The sequence below is a fragment of the Rana temporaria genome, chromosome 1 (genome assembly GCF_905171775.1).
Source record: "Rana temporaria chromosome 1, aRanTem1.1, whole genome shotgun sequence".
Classification (NCBI taxonomy): domain Eukaryota; kingdom Metazoa; phylum Chordata; class Amphibia; order Anura; family Ranidae; genus Rana; species Rana temporaria.
In genome coordinates this window covers 528,704,376-528,729,937 of record NC_053489.1, presented here as the reverse complement: position 1 = coordinate 528,729,937, position 25,562 = coordinate 528,704,376, and the positions used below count along the sequence as shown (strand labels likewise).

The 25,562-nt window shown below is 39.7% G+C and overlaps 1 protein-coding gene across 1 annotated transcript in view; it reads left to right on the top strand.

Annotated features, from left to right (window-relative positions):
* DCHS2 (dachsous cadherin-related 2) overlaps positions 1-25,562 on the top strand; it is a 348,197-nt gene that overhangs the window by 179,669 nt on the left and 142,966 nt on the right. The window contains exon 2 of the mRNA XM_040331985.1: positions 12,874-13,065. Coding sequence (XP_040187919.1) covers positions 12,874-13,065 — 192 coding nt within the window. The remainder of the gene's footprint in view (positions 1-12,873; positions 13,066-25,562) is intronic.

Sequence of the window (25,562 nt, the reverse complement as noted above, 5' to 3'; positions counted from 1 at the left end):
AACCCTAATTACAGTTCCATTGGTTTTGGTCGTTTCTGAGTCACTGATCCAGAGAAATCATATCCATATAAACTCTGACATAACTTGCTGTATGTTTTGTTCCAGGTCAGTGATTAACAGAACCACAGCAAGGAACATCCAGGAAACTAATATTTAGCAACCTTGATTATTCTCTCTAGTGCAGGTTTTGTCAACCAGGGATCCATGAAACCCTAGGATTCATCTGGAGGTTGCCAGGGATTTAGTGAGCAGTGAGCAATGACAGATTAATCTGTCACCTACAAAGACTTCCAATATATGGAGACAATTCCCACTGACATTCAGGGCTCATGCACACAGGTGCAAAGGACTATACCCCATCAAGAAGCACTATATTTCAGTGCCCAGGAGTCACAGGCGTTTGCATACAGCCACTGTACAAATCAGCTACATGCAAACAGGGATGGGTTAGTAAACCAAAAAATGTTGTGCAGAGCTCAGCTGTGACAAACATACAGAAAATCTTAACAAATCATGTACAAATAAAGTTCTAAAATAAATAAATCAACGACGTGATTAAGGAAAATCTTCTGTGTATTCAAATTAATTCCAATGGCAAGCATGTTGTATCTGAAACACTCACCAGAAATCAAATAATATCAAGCATCAAAATGCGTGTTTGGACAGCCACGACTGTGCTCCTCCACCATTCTAGACACTAGCTCATTCATCATTCTACTTTACTGTGAAATGTAGATAACATATTTTTTTGCAGGGGTTCCCTAATCCCTTTCTGCCATCGTCGCTCGGCCCTTTAAAAAGTTCTAGTTGCCAGGAGGCAGAGGCAGGCATTCCGATCACGTGAACACTGTGATTGGCGCTCACAAGATCGGAAAGAGATTGATCGCAAGCAGAGCCGATCCGCCCTATATGCTCACAACGCAAGCTGCGTAGGGCCCCGCAAATTACTTGAGGCCCCGCCTCCCCCTCGTGGGTGCAGGGGTGACGCCGGTGGAATGGGAGTCCTTCTCCCAGTGATTGTGGAGGGAAAGAGAGAGAGCCGCCCAGATGTTTAGTGCGCAGCGCACGCAGGAAACACAGCGATAACAGTTTTCATTTAAATTGCCGTATTCCCCGCCGCTTGCTGTCAGATACAGCCCCTCCTCCTGGTCCCGGGACTTTGATAGACAGATCACCCGTCCATTCCTGGTGATGGGGGATCTATCAATCAAAGTTCCCCCGGCCAGGGGCTGTATATGGCGTTGAGCGGCGGGAACACGGCAATTGAAATGAAAGCTGTTATCGCTGTGTTCCCTGCACTGCACGCTGTTCATCTGGGCGGCTCTCCTGTTTCTGTCCTTTCCTCCCCTGCACAGGTAGGCTGAATGGTGGGCACAAGGCTGCATTTGGTGGTCATTGGGCACAAGGCTGCATTGGTGGGCACAAGGCTGCATCATGGTGGGCACTGGGCACAAGGCTGCATTTGGTGGGCAAAAGGCTACATTTGGTGGGCACTGGGCACAAGGCTGCATTGGTGGGCACAAGGCTGCATCATGGCGGGCCACGATATATTGATAAATACAGACCTGCATTAATTTGTATATTTTCTGTCTGACTAAAAAAAATATTGGAAATAGCTCACTTATTTTTCACTCTTAATTTAAACTTGCAAAATGCTTCACAGCATACACTTTGGTGCTAATATATGTAAGTGAATGGTCTAAAAGTCTTCATAATATATGGATTATGTTGTAAAATGCATATGATACAGAATACACCAAATTGCAATTAAATCTGACAATTCTAACCTTCCCTCACTGTGTACAAAACTTAAAAAAAAAAAAAACGCGTATGCTATAGTTATACTTTAATTTTCTTATTTCTTTCTGTTATGAAAATCAGTAAGCGGAACAGCACACATATTTTTCATTTAAAAAAATACAAAAAATAAAATAAAATAAAAAGACAGAACTGCATCTAGGTTTTATAGTGAGGGAAACAATCCAGAATATCTCCAAACATTTCAAACTAGCAACAATAAAAAAAATCCATAGCCCCATTGTATGTTGTATTAATATGAAATATTAGATGTTTGCAATTGTAGCAGCTGATAGAATTGTAACGCTGCCTAACAGTGCTAAGGGGAAACTGTAGTCTTTGCAATGTTTTTAGGTACAAGTGTGAAAGAGCCCTGCTGAAAGCTAAACTCCAGGTGAGGTGCACAGGTAGAAGAGCAGGTATGTCTCCCTCCCTATAACATACGATAGTTCTGTTTTCTTTACGCCATTCTGATCTGATTATGACTGCACGTTTAGTAGACAGGAACTGTGTGCAAGCAGCAGGCTCACTGCAACCTCAAATAACTAGTAGCCTATGTCCATGTCAACTAGGCTACCTAGCATGGGAGGTTTGTTTTTTTCTACTTAAAATAATGTTGTGATTTTATTTTTTTACCATATGCCCTACTGATTCACATGACGTATACGGTAATTACAGTTTAGGTTAAAGTAAACCTATATCCTGCCTAACTCTTCTAAACTAAGGTCCTACTTGGATACTAGATACGTTTTCATTAAAATATAACTAGATGCAAAACTTGTTTTATATTTTTGGAGAGGGATTAGAAAACCTGTCAGTTTTTATTGATGTCTGCCCCCCGCTAGGGAGATTCACCTTCTCCATTTGTCCTGTTTACTGTTACCATGAAAGTAAAAGAAAATCACAAATTTTGGGTTGTCCCCAGAAAAGTAATAGCGGGAACATCTTCAAATGGGGACAGTTCTGGTGATCTGGGGGGCCTCCAAGATATTCCCTTATTATGCAGGGATTGACACTTATTTCAGCTATGGGACAGGAAGTGGAGGTACATTTCTCCAATGGGACAAAGATGGCAAAAAATAAACGTTACAGGGGTTATAGTCCCTCCCTTATGCAATCCAAAAGGAAAAATATACTTTTTCTTATAGTTCTACTTTAAGTATCTTTTGTTAAAGTGTGGCCCTATGACATTTATATGCAAAAGACCCTATTAAAGTTATTATGCAAATACTGCCTTGTGCAAAATCGCTATATGCATGTATGTTTTATGGTTTGCATCCTATGGCATGAGAAAACTAACCTGTTGATCAGTCATAATCAGCATGTTCAGCAATCTATTTAATTATTCTTGATTAGGGTATAGGTGTACACCGCAGAGACCAGAAATGCAGTACTAGGTAACAGCCAGTTGTCAGGTCACCTGTGGCCAGGTGACAAATGCACCCCGTTGTAGACAGGGGTGCACCGCAAGGTAGTGAACCTAATAGCCGACTGCTGCAAATGGACAGGAAACGTGAGCCCAAGATTCCCCAGGGTGCAGAGTCTAAGGTCCAGCAGGAGTTCACCAGAGCCTCTAGTGGTGAGGATGGCCTTCTCTGCAACTGAACCCAGGTTACGACCCCTGGGGTCCCCCAGGTCACGCTCCATAGGGAGAGAGGGGAAGCTGCCACTCAGGACACAAAGGATAGTGATAGGCAAGCCAAGGTCGGGGCAACAGGCAGACAAGGGTAGTGTCACGGAACCATGAACCAGACGTACAACAAGAGATAAGTGAAAATAAGAAGGCTTTATTGAAAATCAAGCTGTAAAGCAAAAGTCCAAACGGATGGTTAAACAGAGTCTTGCGAAGCCAGAGGTCAGGAACCAGAAGGGTAGTCGGACGAAGCCAGGATCAGGAACCAGCAGGGAAGTCAGACAAAGCCAGGATCAGGAACCAGCAGGGAAGTCAGACGAAGCCAGGATCGGAACCAGAAGCAGCAGCAGTCTTAGAAGCATGTGAACACAGGAGGACCAAGCAAGGAACTGAAGCCACAGAGCTCCTATATATGTGAGCCAGGCATCCAGCTCCTCCCAGTGGGAAGGAGGAGCCGCAGGGTGGGAGGCTACAAGAGTCCCAGAAACCAAGATGGCCGCCAGCACATGTCAAACGAAGGAGACAGGAGAGAGGTAAGACCATGACAGGTAGCCAAGGGACACGGCAGACTGGAACATAAGCAAACAAACAAAGTTGAACAGCAAAGCAGACCTGCAGTGCAACAGTTAATATAGGTTTCCTGGGACGGCCTGGGGTGGGGCCATACAAGGAGAGGTGTAAAAAAAAAAAACCAGAAGGAGAGTCAGGCCTCTAATGAACACATGGAGACAGGTAAGCTGCCAGACTTTATTGCATATCCATGACACCAGTAAATGGAAAAGGGTGATCATAACGTAGAGATAGATTCTAGGACATGTTAACTGGTTCACAGGATTAAGTGTTTGGAGTGAACACAGATTTCCTGGATTATGTGAAAATAATTTCTGATTTGATAAATCAATCCCATTGTAATTTAGGAGGGTATGCGAGAACGGCTACTACATATTTACCATTGGAAGAAAAATAGGTTAAAACGTTCATTGGATATAATCACTAAGTTTAACAGCGCTTCATTTTAAAACATTATAATGACTTTTAATTAGCTTGGCTTTTATTTTTTAAGCAATGATACTCAAAGGGCTCAGCAGTTAAAATTCCACATCAAAAGATTACATTCTGCAGGCTAAAGGGACCTTATCACTTATGCAACAAATAGAGACTTAAGATGCCATTATAAAGTAGAAAACTGAACTAATTGGGGCACTCCAAAATTTCTGTTATTTTTACTCGTGAAAACATTCTGTCTTTTGTAAAGTGTCAGATGCCCCGATCCCCATCTGCAGGACCTAAATGGAGCCAATGAGATCTTTGTTTGTTTTACAATCCTAATGAAACTCTTTTGTTGTGTGTCTGTTGAACAGGCATGCAGCCAAGTAGTGAGCCTTATGCTTGTGTCGCTGCCTGTAACCAAAGGGACGCTAGCTAATTACAAATAGTGCTCAGATTTAAAAGTCACAAAGCGACAGCCAAATGAACTCTGGCCACTTGAGCCCATATTATTGATATCCTGCCTCTTACACATACTTATGATTTCCATATGAGATCACTTATAATTGCTCTTCAGGTGTTGTTTGACCTCAGATATCACCTCTCTCAGCAGTTGTCAGTACTTCTCTTTGCACTTTCAAATTTAAGAAGTAGACTGTCTAGCCACTATGTCATCCTAAATAAACTATTTCACCTAGTAAGTATCTCTTCATTGGTACTGTGAGAATTCCACATACAGTACAACCTGACTGGACGTCATAAAATGGAGCTACAATATTTAATAGTAGTCATCAATTCCAACTTCACGTGAAATTATTATTTTTTTTATTTCTAACCATCTACTGTATATAAGACCAAAATCATTTTTTGTTTTATTTAGGTTTACAAAGACACCTAGCTAAGATGACTAATTTTCTTTAATAAGAGTATAAAATAATAATTATCTTTGCACCTGTGATGTGAAGACCCAGTGGCATGGGGTGCCTTATGCAATCTTCTACAATCACCTCCTGTTCGAATCAGATAATGGGCCCATGACATCAGGATGAATCCTCAGGCACTCTCAGCAGTAGGCTATGCAGCTAGAAGAGGAAACTGTTATGGGAACATCTGCTGTCTCTTCACACACAAGCTTCAAAAGTAATTACAAAAAAAAAAAAATCAACACTACTAGTCTTAACTAGAAGAAATTATAATCTTTTGTGTAGAGACTTTGTGTAAACAGCAATACATTGTTTTCCACTGGTCGAAGGCATAGAGAAAATCAATTTCTGTCAGCTGTTTCAACACATCCACCGTTTTCTTCTTTACAGCATTAACTGACTCAAAATGTGTCCCTTTAACCTCCCTGGCGGTATGATTCTGTCTGGAATTTTGTACCAAAAGCGGTACAATTTTTTGCATGGAAATTTGGTAATATGTATTATAGGTAGGGTTGTCCCGATACCACTTTTTTAAGACCGAGTACAAGGACCGATACTTTTTTTCAAGTACTCGCCGATACCGAATGCCGATACTTTTTTGTGACAGTGGCAGTGTCAGTAGTTTTTTTTTGGCCATAAAATGGGTATTAGGGTCCAGGTACTGCCATGGGGGACATGTATCAATGCAAAAAAATGTTTTTACAACAATAATTTTTTCAGGAGCACCACAAAAAAACAAGTGGGCCATGGGGCTTTAACGAGAGTAATGCTCATACAAAAGTGCAACAGGATTTATAAAAATTCAAATTTTTTATTAGAATTTAGACAAAACATGTATATAAAAAGGTTGCTTGCTCTGTGTTTTGACAGTTCTTATATATAGGAAAGTGGCAGCCAACTCCCCCTCCCATGTTGAGGACATGTGGCCTGGTATGGTTCAGGAGGGTAGGGGGGCGCTCGCTCGTCCCCTCCCCTTTCCTGACCTTCTGGGCTGCATGTTCGGGTAAGGGTCTGGTATGGATTTTGGGGGGGGATCCCATGCCATTTTTTTCTTTATCTTTTTTTACCGACACTTTTTGTTTTATTCAGCTGTCAGCGGGGAAACCCATTTACAGCTGGAGACTCATTGGTTGTTAAGCACGCCACAGCCGGCTTCCCGCTCTATACCAACCAGCATACACTGCATTGCAGGGCTTTTGTCTGGGCAAACACCCTGCAAATTCGGGTGTTCGACGAACGGCCGAATAGGCAAATGTTCGGTCTGAACTCATGCTCCGGCCAACCCAGTGGTGATCAAATGCAGCCAAAAGAAAACTCTATTTGTGGGGGGAAAATGGCATACATTTCAATGGGTACACCGCTGCATGACTGCTTAATCGTCAATTAAAGTAACGCAGTGCTGTATCTCAAAAAAATAGGCTGGCCATGAAGTAAAGTAAATCTTCCGGAGGGCAAGTGGTTAATGATATACACTCATATTTACTGTAATTTTCCGGTTGGCATACATTAATATTGGTAGAAAGCTAGAATTATTATCAATAAAGATAAGTTACAAATGAGTATGAATGCTATTATTAGCTTCTGAATGAAAGGTGGTATGAATTAGAATCCCCCATCCATTTGAAATGTGGAAATGATGTGCTTTGATAAATAATTGGCTTGGTAAACAAGGCGTGTAATGAACTTGCATATATCATTCCTGTAGACATTAAGCATTTGATTATTCTGCCATTTACATCTGCTCACAGCCAAATGACTAAAATTATACTTGAATAAACAAAAGTGCACCAAGAAAAACCAGATACAAACAGAAGAACAAAACATGCATTATGATATACGTTCTACTGGCACTTGTAACACAGCTGCGTGGCCAATAATATTTGATGGTACAGTATAGCAGGAATTTGATATATTGTTGTTTTCTTCTTAAAATTCCAGTCAAGTAACATTCACTCTGTTAATTCCAAAATAGGCATATGTGTTTTTTTTTATTGAGTCTTTATTCCATAATTAATGCTTTAGATGGTATATTAATGGTTGTACCATAAAACAGATCAGTGGAACTGCTGTAAGTGTGGGTGGTACTATTAATGAGAGCTCTGCTGTTGGTAAATACCATGGTTTAGGTTTCTTTTATGTGGTTAGGCTATAAAATGCTTGTGCGCTAACCATGCATTACATATACATTAACTGCTTACATTTTAAAACCCAATTGAAGTCTTGGTTTTCTAGCATTAATTGGACACGCCCCCCTTGTAAAATGCTCCAATTAACAATGCTGCTTAGGGAGCATGAGTGTTGTTGATTAGAGTACTGTGTGCTAATCAGACACAAAAAAAGCAATTTTGTTTTACTTGTTATGAAGCTTGACTACATATCTCTAATGCAATAATAATAACTAACCAGGAATAGAATCCACAGGGGAAACTGCCAAACAGAGACACACAATCAGCAGATACCTTACTACTTAGCTCAGTGTTATATAAAGCTTCTGCAGAGTAGCTCTGGAAATGGAGAAATGCCATCATGACCATCGAAACTAAGGTCAGCCATGAAGGAGAGTGCCATTGAGCAGGTGGCAGAGCATGGAATGAGGTGATGATCGGAAAATCACTCACTCACTTTGTATTGGCATCCAGAAGCAAGAACAGCAATCACTTGATTGCTGCTTACTTCTGGCACTAGGGGAACCCTGCAGAGAAGTGACTTGTCCTCTGCACTGGGCTTTTGGTGGCCATTTTGGTTATGCACATCAAGGTAGGGCATCATTACTGCATAACAAGAGGCCAACAGTCAACCAAGCAAGCCTATAACTTTAGTAAATCAGGCCCTGTGTGCGAATCCAAATGATTAATTATGCCAGCATTTACATCGATATAATTTATGATGTGTATTATTTTTAAGTCCTAGTTATATTTTTGTTTAGGAAAGTGATAAAACAAGTCAAATAGTTAAGGTAGAATTTCATCCAATTATTGTGGCTTTCCCATAGGTTCGCAACATGGCTATAAAGTATTGTCCTTGATTCCTAGAGAACTGTTGTCATTTTATTAGGTGTGTTCAGGCCCTAGAATGGGACCGAGTGAGCCAAGGGAGGAAGCAAGAGCACAGATAAAGAATGAGCATAATAGAACACTACTTTTCTGATCTGTTCAGAACTGTGCATCTGTGCTCTTCAAATAGGACAGCCCATTAATTTCAATGCTCTGCCCTACCCATAGAAATGCCAAGAAAAATGTCCCCTGTGTTTTTTTTTAAATTGCACTGCACTGAAATAATGGCACCTCAGCACATCTGATAAAGCACATCGCTTTTTTCTGTAGGCCGGAAGCGCACTTCACACCTTTTTCTAACCCGCACATTTGTCAACCTAGCCTTACTGTGTATAAATGTTCTTAAAAATGGCTTGCTTTTCATTTATTTTGACAACAACCAAGAAACATTGTGTTTGGTTTTGGGTACTCTGCTTGTACTCTGTATTAAGCATCTATCTTAATACTGTAACCAAGGTGTAGAAGGTAAGCTGCTGATATTTGCTGTTCTAGTCTGAATACATTGTCCCTGACCTCTTAGATATTAGCTTTGTAGCCATTGAAAGGAATATATAAAGGCAACCAGAAAATTCTGGCAAACATTTCAGCTTTTGCTAGATAACCTTAGCTTTTCAGTGCATCTGTAGCCACCACACAATCAAATTAGCTTTACTTTATTTATTCTGTAAAATCAAACTAGGCTCCATCTTGTCTTGACGGGCTTCACCCTGCTTTATTGGCCTTTCATATAAAAGACACATTGTTTCCCTAGCAGAAAATAAGTTTCCCTTTTTCATGGCTTAAAGGAATGAGATTACTTGACAGAATGGCACGGCTGAGCACATGGACGTATATATACGTCCTCTTTAAGAGCCCAGCCGTGGGTCGCGAGCACGCTGCCGACGGCACGCTCTCGACCCGATCGCCGCCGGTGTCCCGCGATCGGTCACAGGACCTGAAGAATGGGGAGAGGTGAGTGTAAACACACCTTCCCCGTTCTTCTCTGTGGCAGTGGCAGTGATCGTCTGTTCCCTTATATGGGAAACAACGATCAGTGACGTCACATGTCCAGCCCCGCTCCCCTACAGTAAGAAACACACACGAGGTCACACTTAACCCCTACAGCGCCCCCTAGTGGTTAACCCCTTCACTGCCATTGTCATTTTCACAGTTATCAGTGCATTTTTATAGCACTTTTCGCAGTGAAAATTACAACGGTCCCTAAATTGTGTCGAAAGTGTCCGATGTGTCTGCCATAATGTCGCAGACATGAAAAAAATCGCTGATCGCCACCATTAGTAGTAAAAAAAAATATTAATAAAAATGCCATAAAACTATCCCCCATTTTGTAAACGCTATAAATTGTGCGCAAACCAATCGATAAATGCTTATTGCGATATTTTTTACCAAAAATAGGTAGAAGAACACGTATCGGAAATAGTTTTTTTATATATTTTTTGGGGATATTTATTATAGCAAAAAGTAAAAAATATTGAATTTTTTTTTAAATTGTCGCTCTATTTTTGTTTATAGCACAAAAAATAAAAACCGCACAGGTGATCAAATACCACCAAAAGAAAGCTCTATTTGTAGGAAAAAAAGGATGCCAATTTTGTTTGGGAGTCACGTCGCACGCAGTGCCGAATCGCAAAAAGGGGCAAGGTCCTTAACCTGCTTAATGGTCCGGGTCTTAACCGGTAAAGCTGAGTTCCAGTCATTTTTGTGTTTATTTAAAGCCAGCAGCTACAAAATGTGTAACTGCTGACTTTTAATAAACACACACTCACCTGTCCCACGATCTAGCGATGTGGCCATCATAACCCTCGCTTCTCTTCCTCACCTCGACACAAGCATCACAAGTGTTTACCCAGCATGAAAGTGTGCTTTATATATATATATATATATATATATATATATATATATATATATTCATACATATTTAGCACCTTTTCATGTGTTTAAAGGCAAGGTCCACTTATTACATCAGATCTCTCTTGCTCATCTGAAATCTCAGTATGACAGCAGTAAAAAAATACACCTGTGGGAGAAAAGTTAGAAAATATACTTACTTTATCCCTGGCTTCCCCCCTTGGTGGATAGGCGATGATGCTGTCGTAAATCCCAAATGAGAAAACCCCTCTACACTATGCTAAAGCATCCCAGAAGATTTGGGATACTAAGCATTCCCCAGAATCTTGACATAAAAGCAATGACCATACCCTCTGCTATGTAAAAACATATTTGTTTGAACTTTTTATCGTTTAGTTATGTTTTTTTTACTGCTGCACAGCAGGTTCATGTGTGGGATTAAGGCCTGATGCCATAAGCAGGGATAGTTTTTTTCAGTGCCAATGCTAAGGTCCACCTTATTTTAATTAATTTTCAGCCTTTTCTTTAGTTGCTGTGTCTTATTGCTGTAAAAGCTGAGTTTATTATCGCATGATTTATAATACAAAATATTTTCAGTAGACAAAACGTTGGACTTTTTCACACCACGTCTGTTCAGCTGCATTGATGTGCATACATCTACAAGGCTTAAGGCAAGGGAAAATGAAAAAAAATGCAGAACAGTAATACAAGCCTTGTTTACATAGGCAGACTGTCATTCTGCCTCTCTTGGAACGATCGCCAGGTTTAGCTGATTGGCTCCTTCTGTGTCCAATCACGGCAGGAGCAGGGCTCCGGCGGCGCGCCCCAGAGCCGAAGCAAACAATCACGTGCAGGTGCATGATTTTGCGCTAAAGGGCTGCCCTGCTGCAGTATACATATGTGAGACAGTCCTTAAGAGGTTAACTAGGAAGATAGACTGATTTCAGGTCTATCTAGCCCTCTGCACCAGATTTTCTGTTTCAGAGTGAAATAGAAACTGACCTAGGTCTGCCCTAATTAACAGTGGCACATTTCTGCCAGGTGTGACCTTGTTGTAAGAGATGGAAGCTGTTATCAGACCTCTCACATCCCTTTCTCTGCTTGTGCAGTGATTACACTACACAAGCATGACCTGCAGGGCTAACAACCCTCCTCCTCCCTTCTCCTTTAAACTGACCGGAGGGGAGGGACATGGGCAAAGGTATTGGAGTATCCTGCTCCACCTCTTTATGCTGTGTCTGCAGACATGGCAGAACTGAGCACTGATCACTCCTAATTAGCAAAGGCACTTGCGCCTCTCTTGTTAGGCACAGCCTATGCATTTTCTATGATTTAAAAAATGATGCAAGGCAAGCATTGTACTTGCATCACTCTTTGTTAATTGCTCCTATTGTTAAAACTAACCTTGCTTTGACAATTCATCCAAAGCTCAAATTGCATGCATTGTAGCATGCAGGATGGTTTGAATGAGCACTTAAAAAATCTTCTTGCAAATTGATGAGAAATAGCATTCTACAAAATAAAGCGGACCTGCCATGAGAGAAATATTTGTGCAACCTTTCACGACTCCTAAAATTGATAGTTAAGACACTGTCATTCCCCCAACACTCATTATCTTTCATCGACTTCACTGCAAGGTGAATCACTATGTTGATTTTCTAAAGGAATATGGACTGTTTGCTTCACAATATGACTGCTTACTTGGCTTAGTGAATATTGTTCAGCTGTGTTCACATTTACATGCAAAAATCCTGTATTTTTTACTTTCCCTTGGACACGATTGGCTATTCAAAGTGAACACATCTTCACCTTATTTTCTTATACTGAGAAAACACACACTTCGCAAACTAAACATTCACCTTGCTAAGTGAGATGCCTCTGCTCATTTAGTAAACCATCATCTGGTTTTAGAACAAGAACACAGGTTTGGAGTTTTACTTGCTCACAGATTCTGTTTTGTTACAACACTTCAGATGCTTAGCATCACAGAAGAAGTAATGGGTTTAAAGGATAAGGATTAATAGAGGAATGATGATAAAGGGATAACAAGGGCTTATAAAATGCCATATGGGAAAACATTTACTGAAGCTGCACTTTTGGTTCAATACAAATTATTTGTTACCATGCCTACAAAGTGAATATAATATGTCAATAATAAAGAAAAAAGATACCTGTACTTTTTAGTCTATTAATCGCTATCGTATGTATTGTATTTTACAATGTATTCTTAATAATATATTCTGGAATATATCTATGGGCTACACAGATACTTAATACAAATTATTCTGAAGCACAAATATCTGAATAATAAATGTATATTCACTTCTGAACAGACTGGGACTGAATGATGAAACTAGAGCAAAAATAAATATATCTGATGTTTTTCGGGAAGTAGTTGAGCATTAACTGCTTTTCTCTTACCTGCATTAGGAAGAAAGAACTTTGAATTGTATTGGTTATAATGGGCCGCAGCTCAACTTGGCTGTGCATCAGTTTTCATAAATTAGCCCCATTGCTGTTTATACAATGCACAATGATTATCGCTGATATAGCATGCAAGTTATTCATTTAAATGCCATGTTCTGAAAAGTTTTTCAGTCTTTTACAAGATAACTTTTCTGTGCCTCTCCAGGTGAAAGCAACAGATGCTGACTCAGGTTCTTTTGGTCAAGTTCACTATTCTCTGTATGAGAAATATCATACCTTGAAGGAATCTCAGAAGTTTTTTATTGATCGGGATTCTGGTCATATATGTGTGTCGCAAGATATTGACAGAGAAGGCGATGTTGAGAGCTATGAACTTCTGGTGAAGGCACAAGATCAGGTAAGCTTATAAATTGTAATCAATTCATCTACAAACTATACATCACAAGATTATTATATAATAATGAAATTGGCACATGTCTTTGTGTAAACATAAGTATCCTTTATCAAAGAGCACATTATTGATTGCTTAAATCAAAAGAGGTAAACCCACAATAAAAATTAACTGGAAATAACAAGATTGTGATTGGTTGCTACAGAGACAGAGGCAGCTCTCTGTGTTCTCTTTAATTCTTCCATGTATAGTTCCAGTAAATCCATGAGAAACATTTAAAGTAAGACTCTTGTTTGTTTTTTTCAGCTTATCAGTACAGTAAAACATAGTTATATATCACATGCCATTGTGCGCTAATAAGATAAAAATAGCTAGCTACAAGAAATAGTGCCCATGGTTATGTAGTTTCAGGGGCGGACTGACAACTCATGGGGCCCCTGGGCAATAAGAGATTATGGGGCCTCTGGGCAATAGGAGATTATGGGGCCCCCAGGCAATAGTTTATGGGGCCACACAGTATACACACACTCACACACATACAGTATACATACACAGTATACACACACAGACACAATATACACACACAGTATACATACACACGGAATACACATACACGCACACTGAAAAGGTACTGGAGAGGTGGGGCAGCTATAATATTGGGATTTAAAAAAAACCCACAAATTTCAACATACTGTCCCTGGTTTTACTGAGACTGGCAACCCTGATGGGGCCCACTATTGGCATGGGGCCCTCAGGCAGTGCCCAAGTGCCTGAATGGTCAGTCCGCCCCTGTGTAGTGTATATTTACATGACTTGAATGGCCCATAGCCCCTCAACACGGACAACAGTGATACAATACGGTAAGAGAATAATGTGAAAGCTTCTATTTTTATTGCAGATTTTATTTATGGCACATTGGTCAACAACCCTAATGATTTGTATTCTTAAAGTGGTGGTTCACCCTCAATAACAACATTCTAGCATTAAATTAAGCATAGTAGCGCGAGCTACAGTATGCCTTTATTAATTTTTTTTGCCCCGTACTCACTGTTTAATCCTGTAGTTAAGATTCCGACTCCCCGCGGGGAATGGGCATTCCTATCCAGAGGGAAGATGATTGATGGCCGGCTATGGCACGTCACGCTCCCCGAAGATAGCCGGAGTAGGTCTCGGCTCTTCAAGGCGCTATACGGCGCCTGCGCACAGACTATGCGCAGGCGCCGTGAAGAGCTAAGTCCTATTTAGGCTATTTCCGGAGAAGCGTGACGCGCCAGAGCCGGCCGTCAATCATCTTCCCTCTGGATAGGAATGCCCATTCCCCGCGGGGAGTCGGAATCTTCACTATAGGATTAAACAGTGAGTACGGGGCAAAAAAAATAAATAAAGGCATACTGTAGCTCGCGCTACTATGCTTAATTTAATGCTAGAAAAAATGTATAAGGTGAACCCCCTCTTTAAAAACATTCTAAATATATTTGTAAAAACATTAAAAAAAAGTTATTTCTATTTACTGTGTTTTATCAGCTAGAAAAATACTAAATGGTTTCAAGGTATGACATTTAGTGGTGTTATACCTATTAAGAATTACTCCTAGTATCAGTTTGATAGAGAATGAGATGGCAGAGTTGAGCGTTTGATAGAGTTTCATAGAGAATGAGATTATCTGACTAAAAGGGAAGCAGGATCCCCATTTTTTAAAGTGTATTTGAGGAAAGTGCCTATTCTTCCAGCTTGTTCCCTATGAATAGGTCTAGATTTGGCTGTGTGGCAATTTCCAAGTTGTAGCCCTCTAGTGTGCCTCTGGTGACAAGTGTTGAGCAGAGAAGGAAATTATTGCTTAGGTACTGGCACATAGCTCTAGATTTTAAATGATGATTGTATTGCAGGTATATTGACAATGTGCATACATTCAGTAGTGACCTTTAGCCAAAAGAGGGGAGGGGGGTGCACAACTAGGGAGGAAGAAATCAGGTGAGGTGAGAGTGCATAGTTGGACTTGAGTTAGGACCTGTGTCAGTGGATATTTTTTAATTTCAAGTGGGTTTTAAATTTCTACTTATACAAATCTAGGGTGATGCAAAACCAACTTAAAACAGGTAAAATGCTAGTCAGACAGAGGTGAACTGTACCTGTCAATGAATTCTGAACTCTGAAATATCTCAAACTGATGTCAAAGCTTGTTGACAGAACAGGCCCTTATAGTGGCAAATTTAGTAGATGTATTTTATTTTAACATTACTTTATCCTGGTGGGTGAAGGGACAGATATTTGCTCAAAACTAAGTAAGTCTAGCTTATATTTAATTAATCTACTGTGTATTTGGATTGCTGTGTGTAGAAGCTAGTGAATGTCTGAAAACCAGGTCTACTGCTTTTTTATTTTTTTATTTATTTTTTGTGTTTTTTTTGGAAAACAGTTAACATGAGCCCTGGAGTAGATGTTAAGGTCAAACCTTATCCAGATGACCAACAGGAATGACCTCTCTATAAGTGTAGAATTTGATGAGGAATACAGGACCAATGTTATATTTATTATGTTTATAGTTTTTTTGTTTACCAAGACTAAAGGCATAAAGTAACAGTAATATTATCTGTAAAATCTCATATATTAAATTCCCCAAGAAAGAAACATGTGAAAATTGTATTTTTACACACATATTCATCCTTTTTTCAAACACAGCTTTGATTCCTCTGTTGGTAGTATGGTTGCTATTGAAGCCTCATGATGGCAAAAACATATTATTGTAAATGTATGTGCCAGTTTTCACACACATTCAGTGTTGGCTTAGCGAAAACACAATGTAAATGCAACCCAAGGCAAAATTTAGAGCTTCATTTGACAAAATGGAACAAGTCAAGTAAGGAGATCAAAAATCATAAAACATTTTTCATATATGTATTCCCAGAATATGCTTGTTAGAACAGAATATTTAATGTGTTCAGTAAAAAAAAAACAGATATGAATAAATGTAGATTGGAAAATATAATAGGCTGTTTTATACAAGAGAATATCTTCTATACCTTAAAACAAATATCAGTAGGCATGTGCATTTCGTTTCGTTCCGAATCGAAATTCGGACAAATTTTTCATTATTCGGACATTCGGATGCATACGAATTCCCGAATTGCAATATTAATGAATTTACCGAATCCGAACGAACGTTTTCGATTCCGAATCGAAAACCCGCGGACGAAATTCGATCGGAATTCGAATTTTCTTTTTTCTTTTCGAATTCCGATCGAATTTCGTCCGCGGGTTTTCGATTTAGAATTCTAAAAAAAATTTTTTTTTTTTTTTTTTTTGGGAATTCCGATCGAATTTCGTCCACGGGTTTTCGATTTGGAATTCGAATTTTTTTTTTTTTTTTTTTCGAATTCCGATCGAATTTCGAAATTATATTCGAAGAGAGAATTTTCGAATTCGACCGGATTTTTCGAAATTCGGTCGAAAACGAACGAGTTCCGAAAACGAATTTAACACATGTAACGAACCTAATTTAACGAAATTAATTAAATAACGAATTAAAACGAAACTAAACAAAATTTTCCCTTTTGCACATGCCTAAATATCAGTAATAATTTTTTTGTTGATGATATCGCAATATTTGCCATCATATTATAACAGTGAGGACAGTGACAAAGACAGAAGTGATTACAGTATTCAGGAAGGCAAGGGGCAAAAAAGTGAGTTACACTTCTCAACCTAATCTCAATCTCAATTTAAAATAGATATAGTTTGCAGGTTTACAAGCAGACAGCTTTTGTTTTTGGCCCAATAAAGAACACAGGGCACCAGGCTATCTACCCACTGAAATTGCATCTCTATGCCACCAAGCACCTCTACCACTAAACCCTCTGCACCCCAAACTCTAAAACTCCCTGCCACCCAGCACCCCTGCTACTGAACATGCTGATGCTGACCTTTTGTGCCACCTTGCACCCCTACCACTGCACACTTGACTCTGAACCTCCCTGCCACCCAGCACCCTTACCACTGCACCCCTTACTGTGAACATCCCTGCCACCCAGCTGTTTTGAACCCACACCCATCAACCAGAAAACTGCTTTACAAAACCCAAGACACTGCCTCCTAGCAACACTGACACCACACCTCAACCTCAGACACTGCAGCAAAACACCCATAGACACTGCACCTTTTTGCCACCTAGTAACTCTGCCACTGCATACACCCCCACTGCTCCTCTTGTCATTTTTTTTCTAAGCTCTCTGCCCACTCTGTCTTTGGCTCTGCCCACCTTCTCCTCCCTCTGGTGATATCATGTCCTGGCTGTAGATGCAGATCACCTCACAAAGACTAGAAAATTAGCTTCAACTGCCAGAAGACCTGGGATGGGGCACTTTATTCTGCATGCCTCCTAAGTTTTCCTGAGTTAAATGACAGCTATGCACTTGACAACTACACTTTAATAGTCAGGAAATCAGCCTTCTGGCCTCTGAGGGGGGAGGGGGGCAAGTTGTGTGTGTTCCCAGGGGGAGAGGTCGATGGTGCACACTTCTAGGATGAGAGGAATAGAGAAGTCAAACACTGTGATGGAACCCTTTGTGGCAGCCATCTTTAAAAAGTTTATCCTCCAGATTTTTCTTTTACTTACAAGGTAAGTGTTTTGTTTCAAATATAACACCAGTATTTATTACCCCTTCCTCCTAAACTATTCAACATCTTATAATAAAAATCTTTTATAATACATTTTTTTTTATGTATTTTTTTTGGAATAGGTATAGGATGCTTTAATGTACCATATACCTTTATCTGAGATATTAACTAAAGTAGAACTGCACCACTGAGCTATTACCAAATTGTCACCTTTAACTAGACAATGCAGCTGCTATCTTAATTGATCCAGTGAATAACCAAACAAATTAAAAAATCTTTCTAAGAGCGCAAGCACAAATTTACCTACTACTGTATGTGAACCAATGCAAAGAATTATATCTCAATAAAGGGAAAAATCATTTTACAAAATTAACACAAAAAATTCCAGTGCTATAAACACAAAGTTAGAATACATATACAGTAAGTAAAATTACATATTAAAGCGGAGTTCCACCCATAAAAAAAAATTTACATTACTGTGCAGCAAATAACCTAACCAACGACATTTGGACAAAAATTTTTTTTTTCTTACTATTTCATGCCTGTTGCTATGTGGTCCCTTCTAATCTTCCCCTTCCTCACCACGGCACCTGACGTAATTTCCCTCGCTGCTTCTGCTCGCTACTGCTCCTGGGAGATGTGTGTCATCATTTCCCAAGAGTCAGTGGGCAGCGTCAAGGACTAGAATCGCTGTATTTGGCCATCACAACAGGGCGGGCACTTCTGTCGCCGCCGCCCGTTGTGATGGCAACCTGTGCTGCTACGTGCTTTTCCTTCTTCCAGGATACGAACAGTACATGCTGGGAATACAGCAGCGCCGTATCTTGGAAGAATTTATAAGATGGGGAAACCCAAGTAGGCTGAATCTAAGGTAATTGTTTAAATAAAATAATAAGAAATGAAGGGATAATGACAAGAGTAACAATTGTTTAATATACATTCTGCAATAGTAAGAGTTTGTTTAATAAAAATCAAATATGTGGGTGGAACTCTGCTTCAAACTGCATATAAAGTGCAGAACTTCTTTAAAACGTGTCCAGGTATAAACATAAAAAATAGTTGTCGTCAATAAGGTGTCCAGTACATAAAACGTTTTGATGATTTTTTTTGTGCTTGATATCCACCATCCACTATCTTGCACCTCCACCTGTAGATTCCGACACCACTAGCGCTGTCAGATAGATTTTCTTTATCTGAAATAAGCTAGAAAATAAAAGTTAACAAATGTACATTAACTACTGTATTTATTGGGGTATAACACTCACTTTTTTACCCTGAAAATAGAGGGTAAACTGTGCCTGCGTATTATACGCAGGGGGATGTGGAATGTTTTTTTCTAAAAACGTCCCTCTTAAAGTTATGGTGCGTGTTATACGCTTGTGCGTGTTATACGCCGATAAATACGGTAATTACACTGCTAGACTGAACATAAGCAAGTGCTCTGCTGAATTAATTACCCGATGATTGCAGAGCAGCTTGATCTTTGTATATGCTAAAGAGACAGTAATACATGAAAAATAACAGATGTTTCATGTAATGTCAGGTCATTTGTCCTAATTCAAAAGAGATTTGTAAATATATGCTAAAGACATTAACCTTTTTCAGTAAGGGGAATCTCAAAGCCGGTGCCTCACTTCAGAAATATTTGCATCTGAAGAGAATCTGAAAGAGGGAATCAAAACATAATCTGAATGACAAAAACATTACCTATTATGATAACGTTTAAAGGTGTAGTCCACTTTGAATTGAACATGAAACCTTTAAAGTAGTTCTATGCATTAAGATAAAAAATCTTCTGTGTGCAGCTCTTCTCTCCGCCACTCCCCCCAATACTTACCTGAACCCATCTCAATCCAACAATGTTGCACGAGAGTCTCCGCTGCCCCAGGACTCTCCCTCCTCATTGGCTGAGACAGCAGCAGGACGCAATTGGCTCCTGCTGCTGTCAATCAAAGTCATTGAGACAATGAGGAGAGAGAGGGGACGGGGCTGAACCGTGGCTCTGTGTCTAAATGGACACATCAAGCAGCAACTCGGCTCAGGTGCCCCCATAGCAAGCTGCTTGCTGTGGAGGCACTCGGCAGGGGGGAGGAGCCAGGAGCACCAGCAATGGACCTGAGAAGAGGAGGATCTGGGCTTCTCTGTGCACAGAGCAGGTAAGTATAACATGTCAGCTATTTTTACATTTAAAAAAAAAATTCTTTAGTATCACTTTAGGGCAAATAGGGATTATAGCTTACTGGGTCCGATCATACACAATGCAAATGACACGCAGACAGTGTTAACAGGGGAATTGGCAATTGTCTTCTCCCAGCTGGGGGGGCAGTGAAAGCAGCTACTAGCTAAAACCACAAGAGAATCCGGCAGCTGGTTGCACCCAAGTTGATCGATTGATTTAGCCTGCCCATTAATGGTTCTAATTTCGGCCGGTTCAGCAGGCCTTATTTAGTATCTTCCATCGAGAAAAGATTGTTTATAATACAGGAGAGGTATTCCCAACTAGACTGACTATGGACTCCTTTCTGCCCCTCATAAACACAAAACCTAATTATTATCATGATTATACAGTATTTATATAGTGGCAACAGTTTGCACAGGTCAATACAACAGTTACAAAACGATTCAATACAAGAGGATTCAGAGGGCACATGAGAATTTATAATCTAAAAGGAAATTGAATCAAAATGTTGATACTAAAAAAGATTCTCACAGCCACCATTTAGATTCAAACCTGGCTTGGAATTTTGTTTTGATACAGTAGGCAGATAGCATGGTGACCCTGTTGGGTTGCTCACTGGATTCTAGATGCAGCGTATAACACAGAACACAGATTTAGGTAACTGTTTACCAAGTTCACTTTAACTGATGTTAAAGGGGTTGTATAGGTCATACTTACCTCCACTGTGCAGTTAGTTTTGCACAGAGTGGCCCAGAACGTCCTCTTCTGGGGTCCCACGGCAGCTCTCGCGGCTCCTCCCGCAAGAGCTAACCCCCTCTGGGAAGCTCTTTCCCGAGAGGGTTAGCTTGTGGGCGTGCTCCCGTTTGATACATAGCTGCCGTATGTATCACTCGGCCCCGCCCCGATGCTCCGTGTCATTGAATTTGATTGACAGCAGCGTGAGCCAATGGCTGCGCTGCTATCAATTTATCCAATGAAGAGCGGGGAAGAGCCGAGAAGCCTGGGCAGCAATCGAGCACGTTCGCGACGCAGAACTTTCCAGGGCTCAGGTAAATAAACGGGGGGCTGGGGGGGGGGGGGCGCTAATCATTGGATGTTTTTTCACCTTAATGCATAGAATGCTTAACCACTTGCTTACTGGGCACATATACCCCCCTCCTGCCCAGGTGAAATTTCAGCTTCCGGCACTGCATCGCTTTAACTGACAATTGCGCGGTCGTGCAACGTGGCTCCCAAACAAAATTGACGTCCTTTTTTCCCCACAAGTAGAGCTTTCTTTTGGTGGTATTTGATCGCCTGTGCGGTTTTTATTTTTTTCCCTATAAACAAAAAAGAGCGACAATTTTGAAAAAGAATACAATATTTTTTACTTGTTGCTATAATAAATAGTCCAATTTAAAAAAAAAAAATTCTCAGTTTAGGCCGATACGTATTCTACATATTTTTGGTTAAAAAAAAAAAAACGCAATAAGTGACTGGTTTGCGCAAAAGTTATAGCGCTTACAAAATAGGGGACAGAATTGTTTTTTTTTATTTTTATTTTTTTACTAGTAATGGGGCGATCTGCAATTTTTCTTGGGACGGCGACATTATGGCGGACACATCGGACACATTTTTGGCGCCATTCACATTTATACTGCGATCAGTGCTATAAATATGCACTAATTACTGTATAAATGTGACTGGCATTGAAGGGGTTAACACTAGGGGGTGAGGAAGGGGTTACATATGTTCCCTGTATAGTGTTCTAACTGTAGGTGGAGGGGGGTGACTGGGGGGGGGTGACCGATCTGTGTCTCTATGTACAAGGGACACAAATCTCCTCTCCAGAGACAGGACGCTGTCTCTGTGTGAGCCGGCAATGAGAGATGATCTCAAATGTTTACATATGAGATCATCTCTCATTGGCCGCACAGATCGCATAGCAAACGGCCACTCTGATTGGCCGTTCGCCGTGATCTGTGATTGGCTGTGTCCAAGGGATACGGCCAACACAGAGTTTCCCCGCTGCACGCTCGGGAGCGCGCGCGGGGAACGGCAAAAGGGGCTGACGTCAATTGACGTCCAGTTGGATTTTCAGGTCCGCGCTGTAGCCGTCATTCGGCTATAGCGCGGGCCTGAGGTGGTTAAAGGTGAAAAAACATGTACCTTTACAACCCCTTTAAATAGTTTAGCTATTTCGGCTTTAGAAAAGCAGAAGAATTCGTGAAAGAATCACTCACAGTGAAAATTACATGCAAAAATACAAAGAGAGAAGCATAACGTGGTGTTTATGCAGCCTAAATGAAAGTAGGGTAGTTATCTATAGATAAGGATGATTAGTGACAAATCTAAAAATATATATATATTATATTTCTCAACCTTCTCTTGGTTGCTCATCTGTTGGGAGTATGGCCATTGTTCACCTCTGATCAGTCTCCTCCTGGGCATTTGTCACTGACCTGTTGATCACTTATCTGATGGACTGTCACTCTGTGGTCATGTGTCTGTGGCTTGCTAACTTTTGGACCTCCTGTAGCATCTGCTGATGTTGATCTTTGTCTACCCTAAGTCCTCCCACCCACTGGTTGACACTGCTTCTGTTGTCCTCCTGTCCATCTTCTTCTGCTGTTCCTCTTGGCCCTACTGTTCTACAGATTCCATATTTGAATTCTGACTCTGCATGTCAGAAGGAATGACCAAGCATGGATCTTCTGATTGGTCCATTGTGCTTTAAAGGCACGCCATGCCCAGGCTTTGGTTGCCTATTGTTAGATTGCACTTTCTGTATTCCTGAACCTCCCATTGCTGTTTCTGCCCATCCTGTCCTCCCAATATTTATTATTTACCCTTTCTCACCATCTCCTGAACCTGTCTGCTGTGTTTCTGGATACATCTCTTTGAATATCATACTTACTAGTTCTTTGTTGCATCTCATCCTTTGAATGTTCTCAGTGTACATTACTTTACTTTATCCACTGAAATATTCACTTTCCTCAAGTCTTGGGTTTCACAAATTGTTGACTATTGATTTGGATATATATCTGTTTATTACAACTGTTTTGTATATCACACAAAAACTGAGTCTTAAATGTAATTTATATTCATATATTCAAGAAAGAGTGTGCATTGGAAGGTAAATTCTGTTTGTACTTGGCCTTAATGCATTGATCTTTGCATTTGTTTATATACCCCTGGTGTTTCTCTCCTGCTTGCAGTTAAGAACTATTATGGCTTTAGGGCTGGAATACATAAGTATTTGTAGTATGATTCTGATATCCGTTTGTGAGGCACATTTTAGCTATAGAGCATCGTGTCTAAATTTTTATTTGGACCTTATGGAGCAGAACACATTCAAACTAATCTCACTGTCCCATATACCTCAAACCTTAAAATGTATCAAAATGTTGTTCTCTTTTTTTGTGGTACAGGATATAAACCGAAACCCAAACAGATATATATATATATATATATATTCAAACTCTAAGGCCGCGTACACACGGTCGTTCCAAACCGATGAGAATGATCCGACGGGCCATTCACCTCTGAAGTGGCCTGATGGTCTGATGTGCGTACACACCATCGTTCCAAAAACCGATCGTGTCAGAACGCGGTGACATCAAACACACGACGTGCTGAATAAAACGAAGTTCAATGCTTCCAAGCATGCGTCGACTTGATTCTGAGCATGCGCGGGTTTTGAACCGATGCTTTATGTACTAACCATCGCTTTGGACCGATCGGGCAGCGGGCCATCGGTTCGATTTTAAAGCATGTTTTAAAATTTTGGACCGAAGAACAACAGACCGATGGGCTATACACACGGTCGGTTTGGACCGATGAAACTGAACCTCGGTCCATTCTCATCGGTTTTGTCCGACCGTGTGTACACGGCCTAATTTATTCTTTTTGAAATTTGAATTTTGGAAGATGGTTACTGTATATTTTTCCTATTCTGTTATTTTGTTCTATATTATTCTGCTAATTTCTTTTCTATTCAAATCTATTCTTTTCTATTCTATTCAAATTTGAATTGATTCTATTTGAATGTTGGGAAATGGTTATGTTCTTTCTATTCCATTATAGTCTATTCTATATTATTCTTTTTTTTCTATCAGATTCTTTTCTATTCAGTTATTTTCTTATGTATTCAAATTCAAATTTATTCAATTTGAAATTTGTATTTCAGAAGATGGTTATTTTCTGTTGTTCTATTCTGTTCTATTCTATTCTATTTGTTTCTATTCTATTCTAGTCTATTCTGTTCTTTTATGTTCTATTATATTTTGTTCTGTTTTGCTCTATTATATTATATTCTTTTCTTTTCTGTTCTATTCTTTTCTTTTAATTTTTTTTATCCTATTCCTTTATTTTATTTTCTATTCTATTTTATTCTCTTTGGAAACGGGAAAACTATTTAAATACAAAAATAAATCAAATTCTAATTTGAAAAGTATTTGAGTTTGAAAACTTTTCAAATTTGAAAACTATTCAAATTCATAAAGTATTTAAATTATTCAAATACTATTCAAATTTGAATTTCGTCCGATATTTCATTTTTGTTTTCGTTATTTCGGATTCAGTTAAATTCGGTACTAATGTAATTTGAAAATTCGGATACAACGGAATATCCGAAAAGTTTTAATTCATCCGAATTTAAATTCGTAAAAAACAAACCGCACATGTCTATTTAATATAACCCAGCTCTCAAACTCTACTCAAACATGCCTATACTATATTTTAAAGTTGGCAAATTGATCACAATAACTGTCCTAAATGATGTAGGAATCTTATTTAAATCATTTTTAGTTTCTAGCAAATTGTGATTTTGTTCTATAATATGTTGGTCATCCTAAAATATTGATACGGTTAGAGAAACTTGCATCAAGGGAGTGGCTGCTGAACACTTTAACACCCCCTCTGCAAACTCGTCAGACCCTTTGTTTGGTCAGGTCATATCTGGGAACAGGAAAACATGGCTGCATCATTTATGACAGAGCCAGTGACTTTATCAGATCAGACATACTCAGCAAATTGGACTCTACACAGGAACCAAGGGCCAGGTGAACTTTGCAATTACTTTTCACTTTTAAGCTTGTTAATTTTACTTTTGCTATTGTCTATTTTGGAATATTATTTATGTACTATTATTATTATGCAGGATTTATATATCACCAACAGTGCAACGCTTTACAAAATATAGGGAAACAGTACAGTTACAATTAGTGGGGCCCTGCTAGTGAGAGCTTACAATCTGTATTCTGTAAAAATTTTCTGCACCCTATTTTCTAATTTTCAATAAATTGGTATTTAAAAATCAATAAGCTAGTTCTCTAAATGCTTCAAGTAAGAAATTAAAGACAAATTCCCTCTTTGAAGAAAGGTGCATGTGTCCATTAAAACACATGTAGGTAGATTCAGTAAGAGTTAGGCCGGCTTATCAGTAGATAAGCCGACCTAACTCAGAATCTACGCCGACTTATGTTTAAGTGTATTCTCAATCAGAGATAAACTTAAACATATCTAAGATACGACGGCTTGCGCCGTCCTATCTTAGGTTGCAATATTTCAGGTGGCCGCTAAGTGGCGCTTCCATTGCGGTTGGCGTAGAATATGTAAATTAGTAGATACGCCGATTCACGAACGTACGCCCAGCCGACGCAGTACTTTTACGCCGTTTACGTTACAGATAGGCCGCCTAATGTTAGAGCTAGGCCCTAGTTGGAATAGT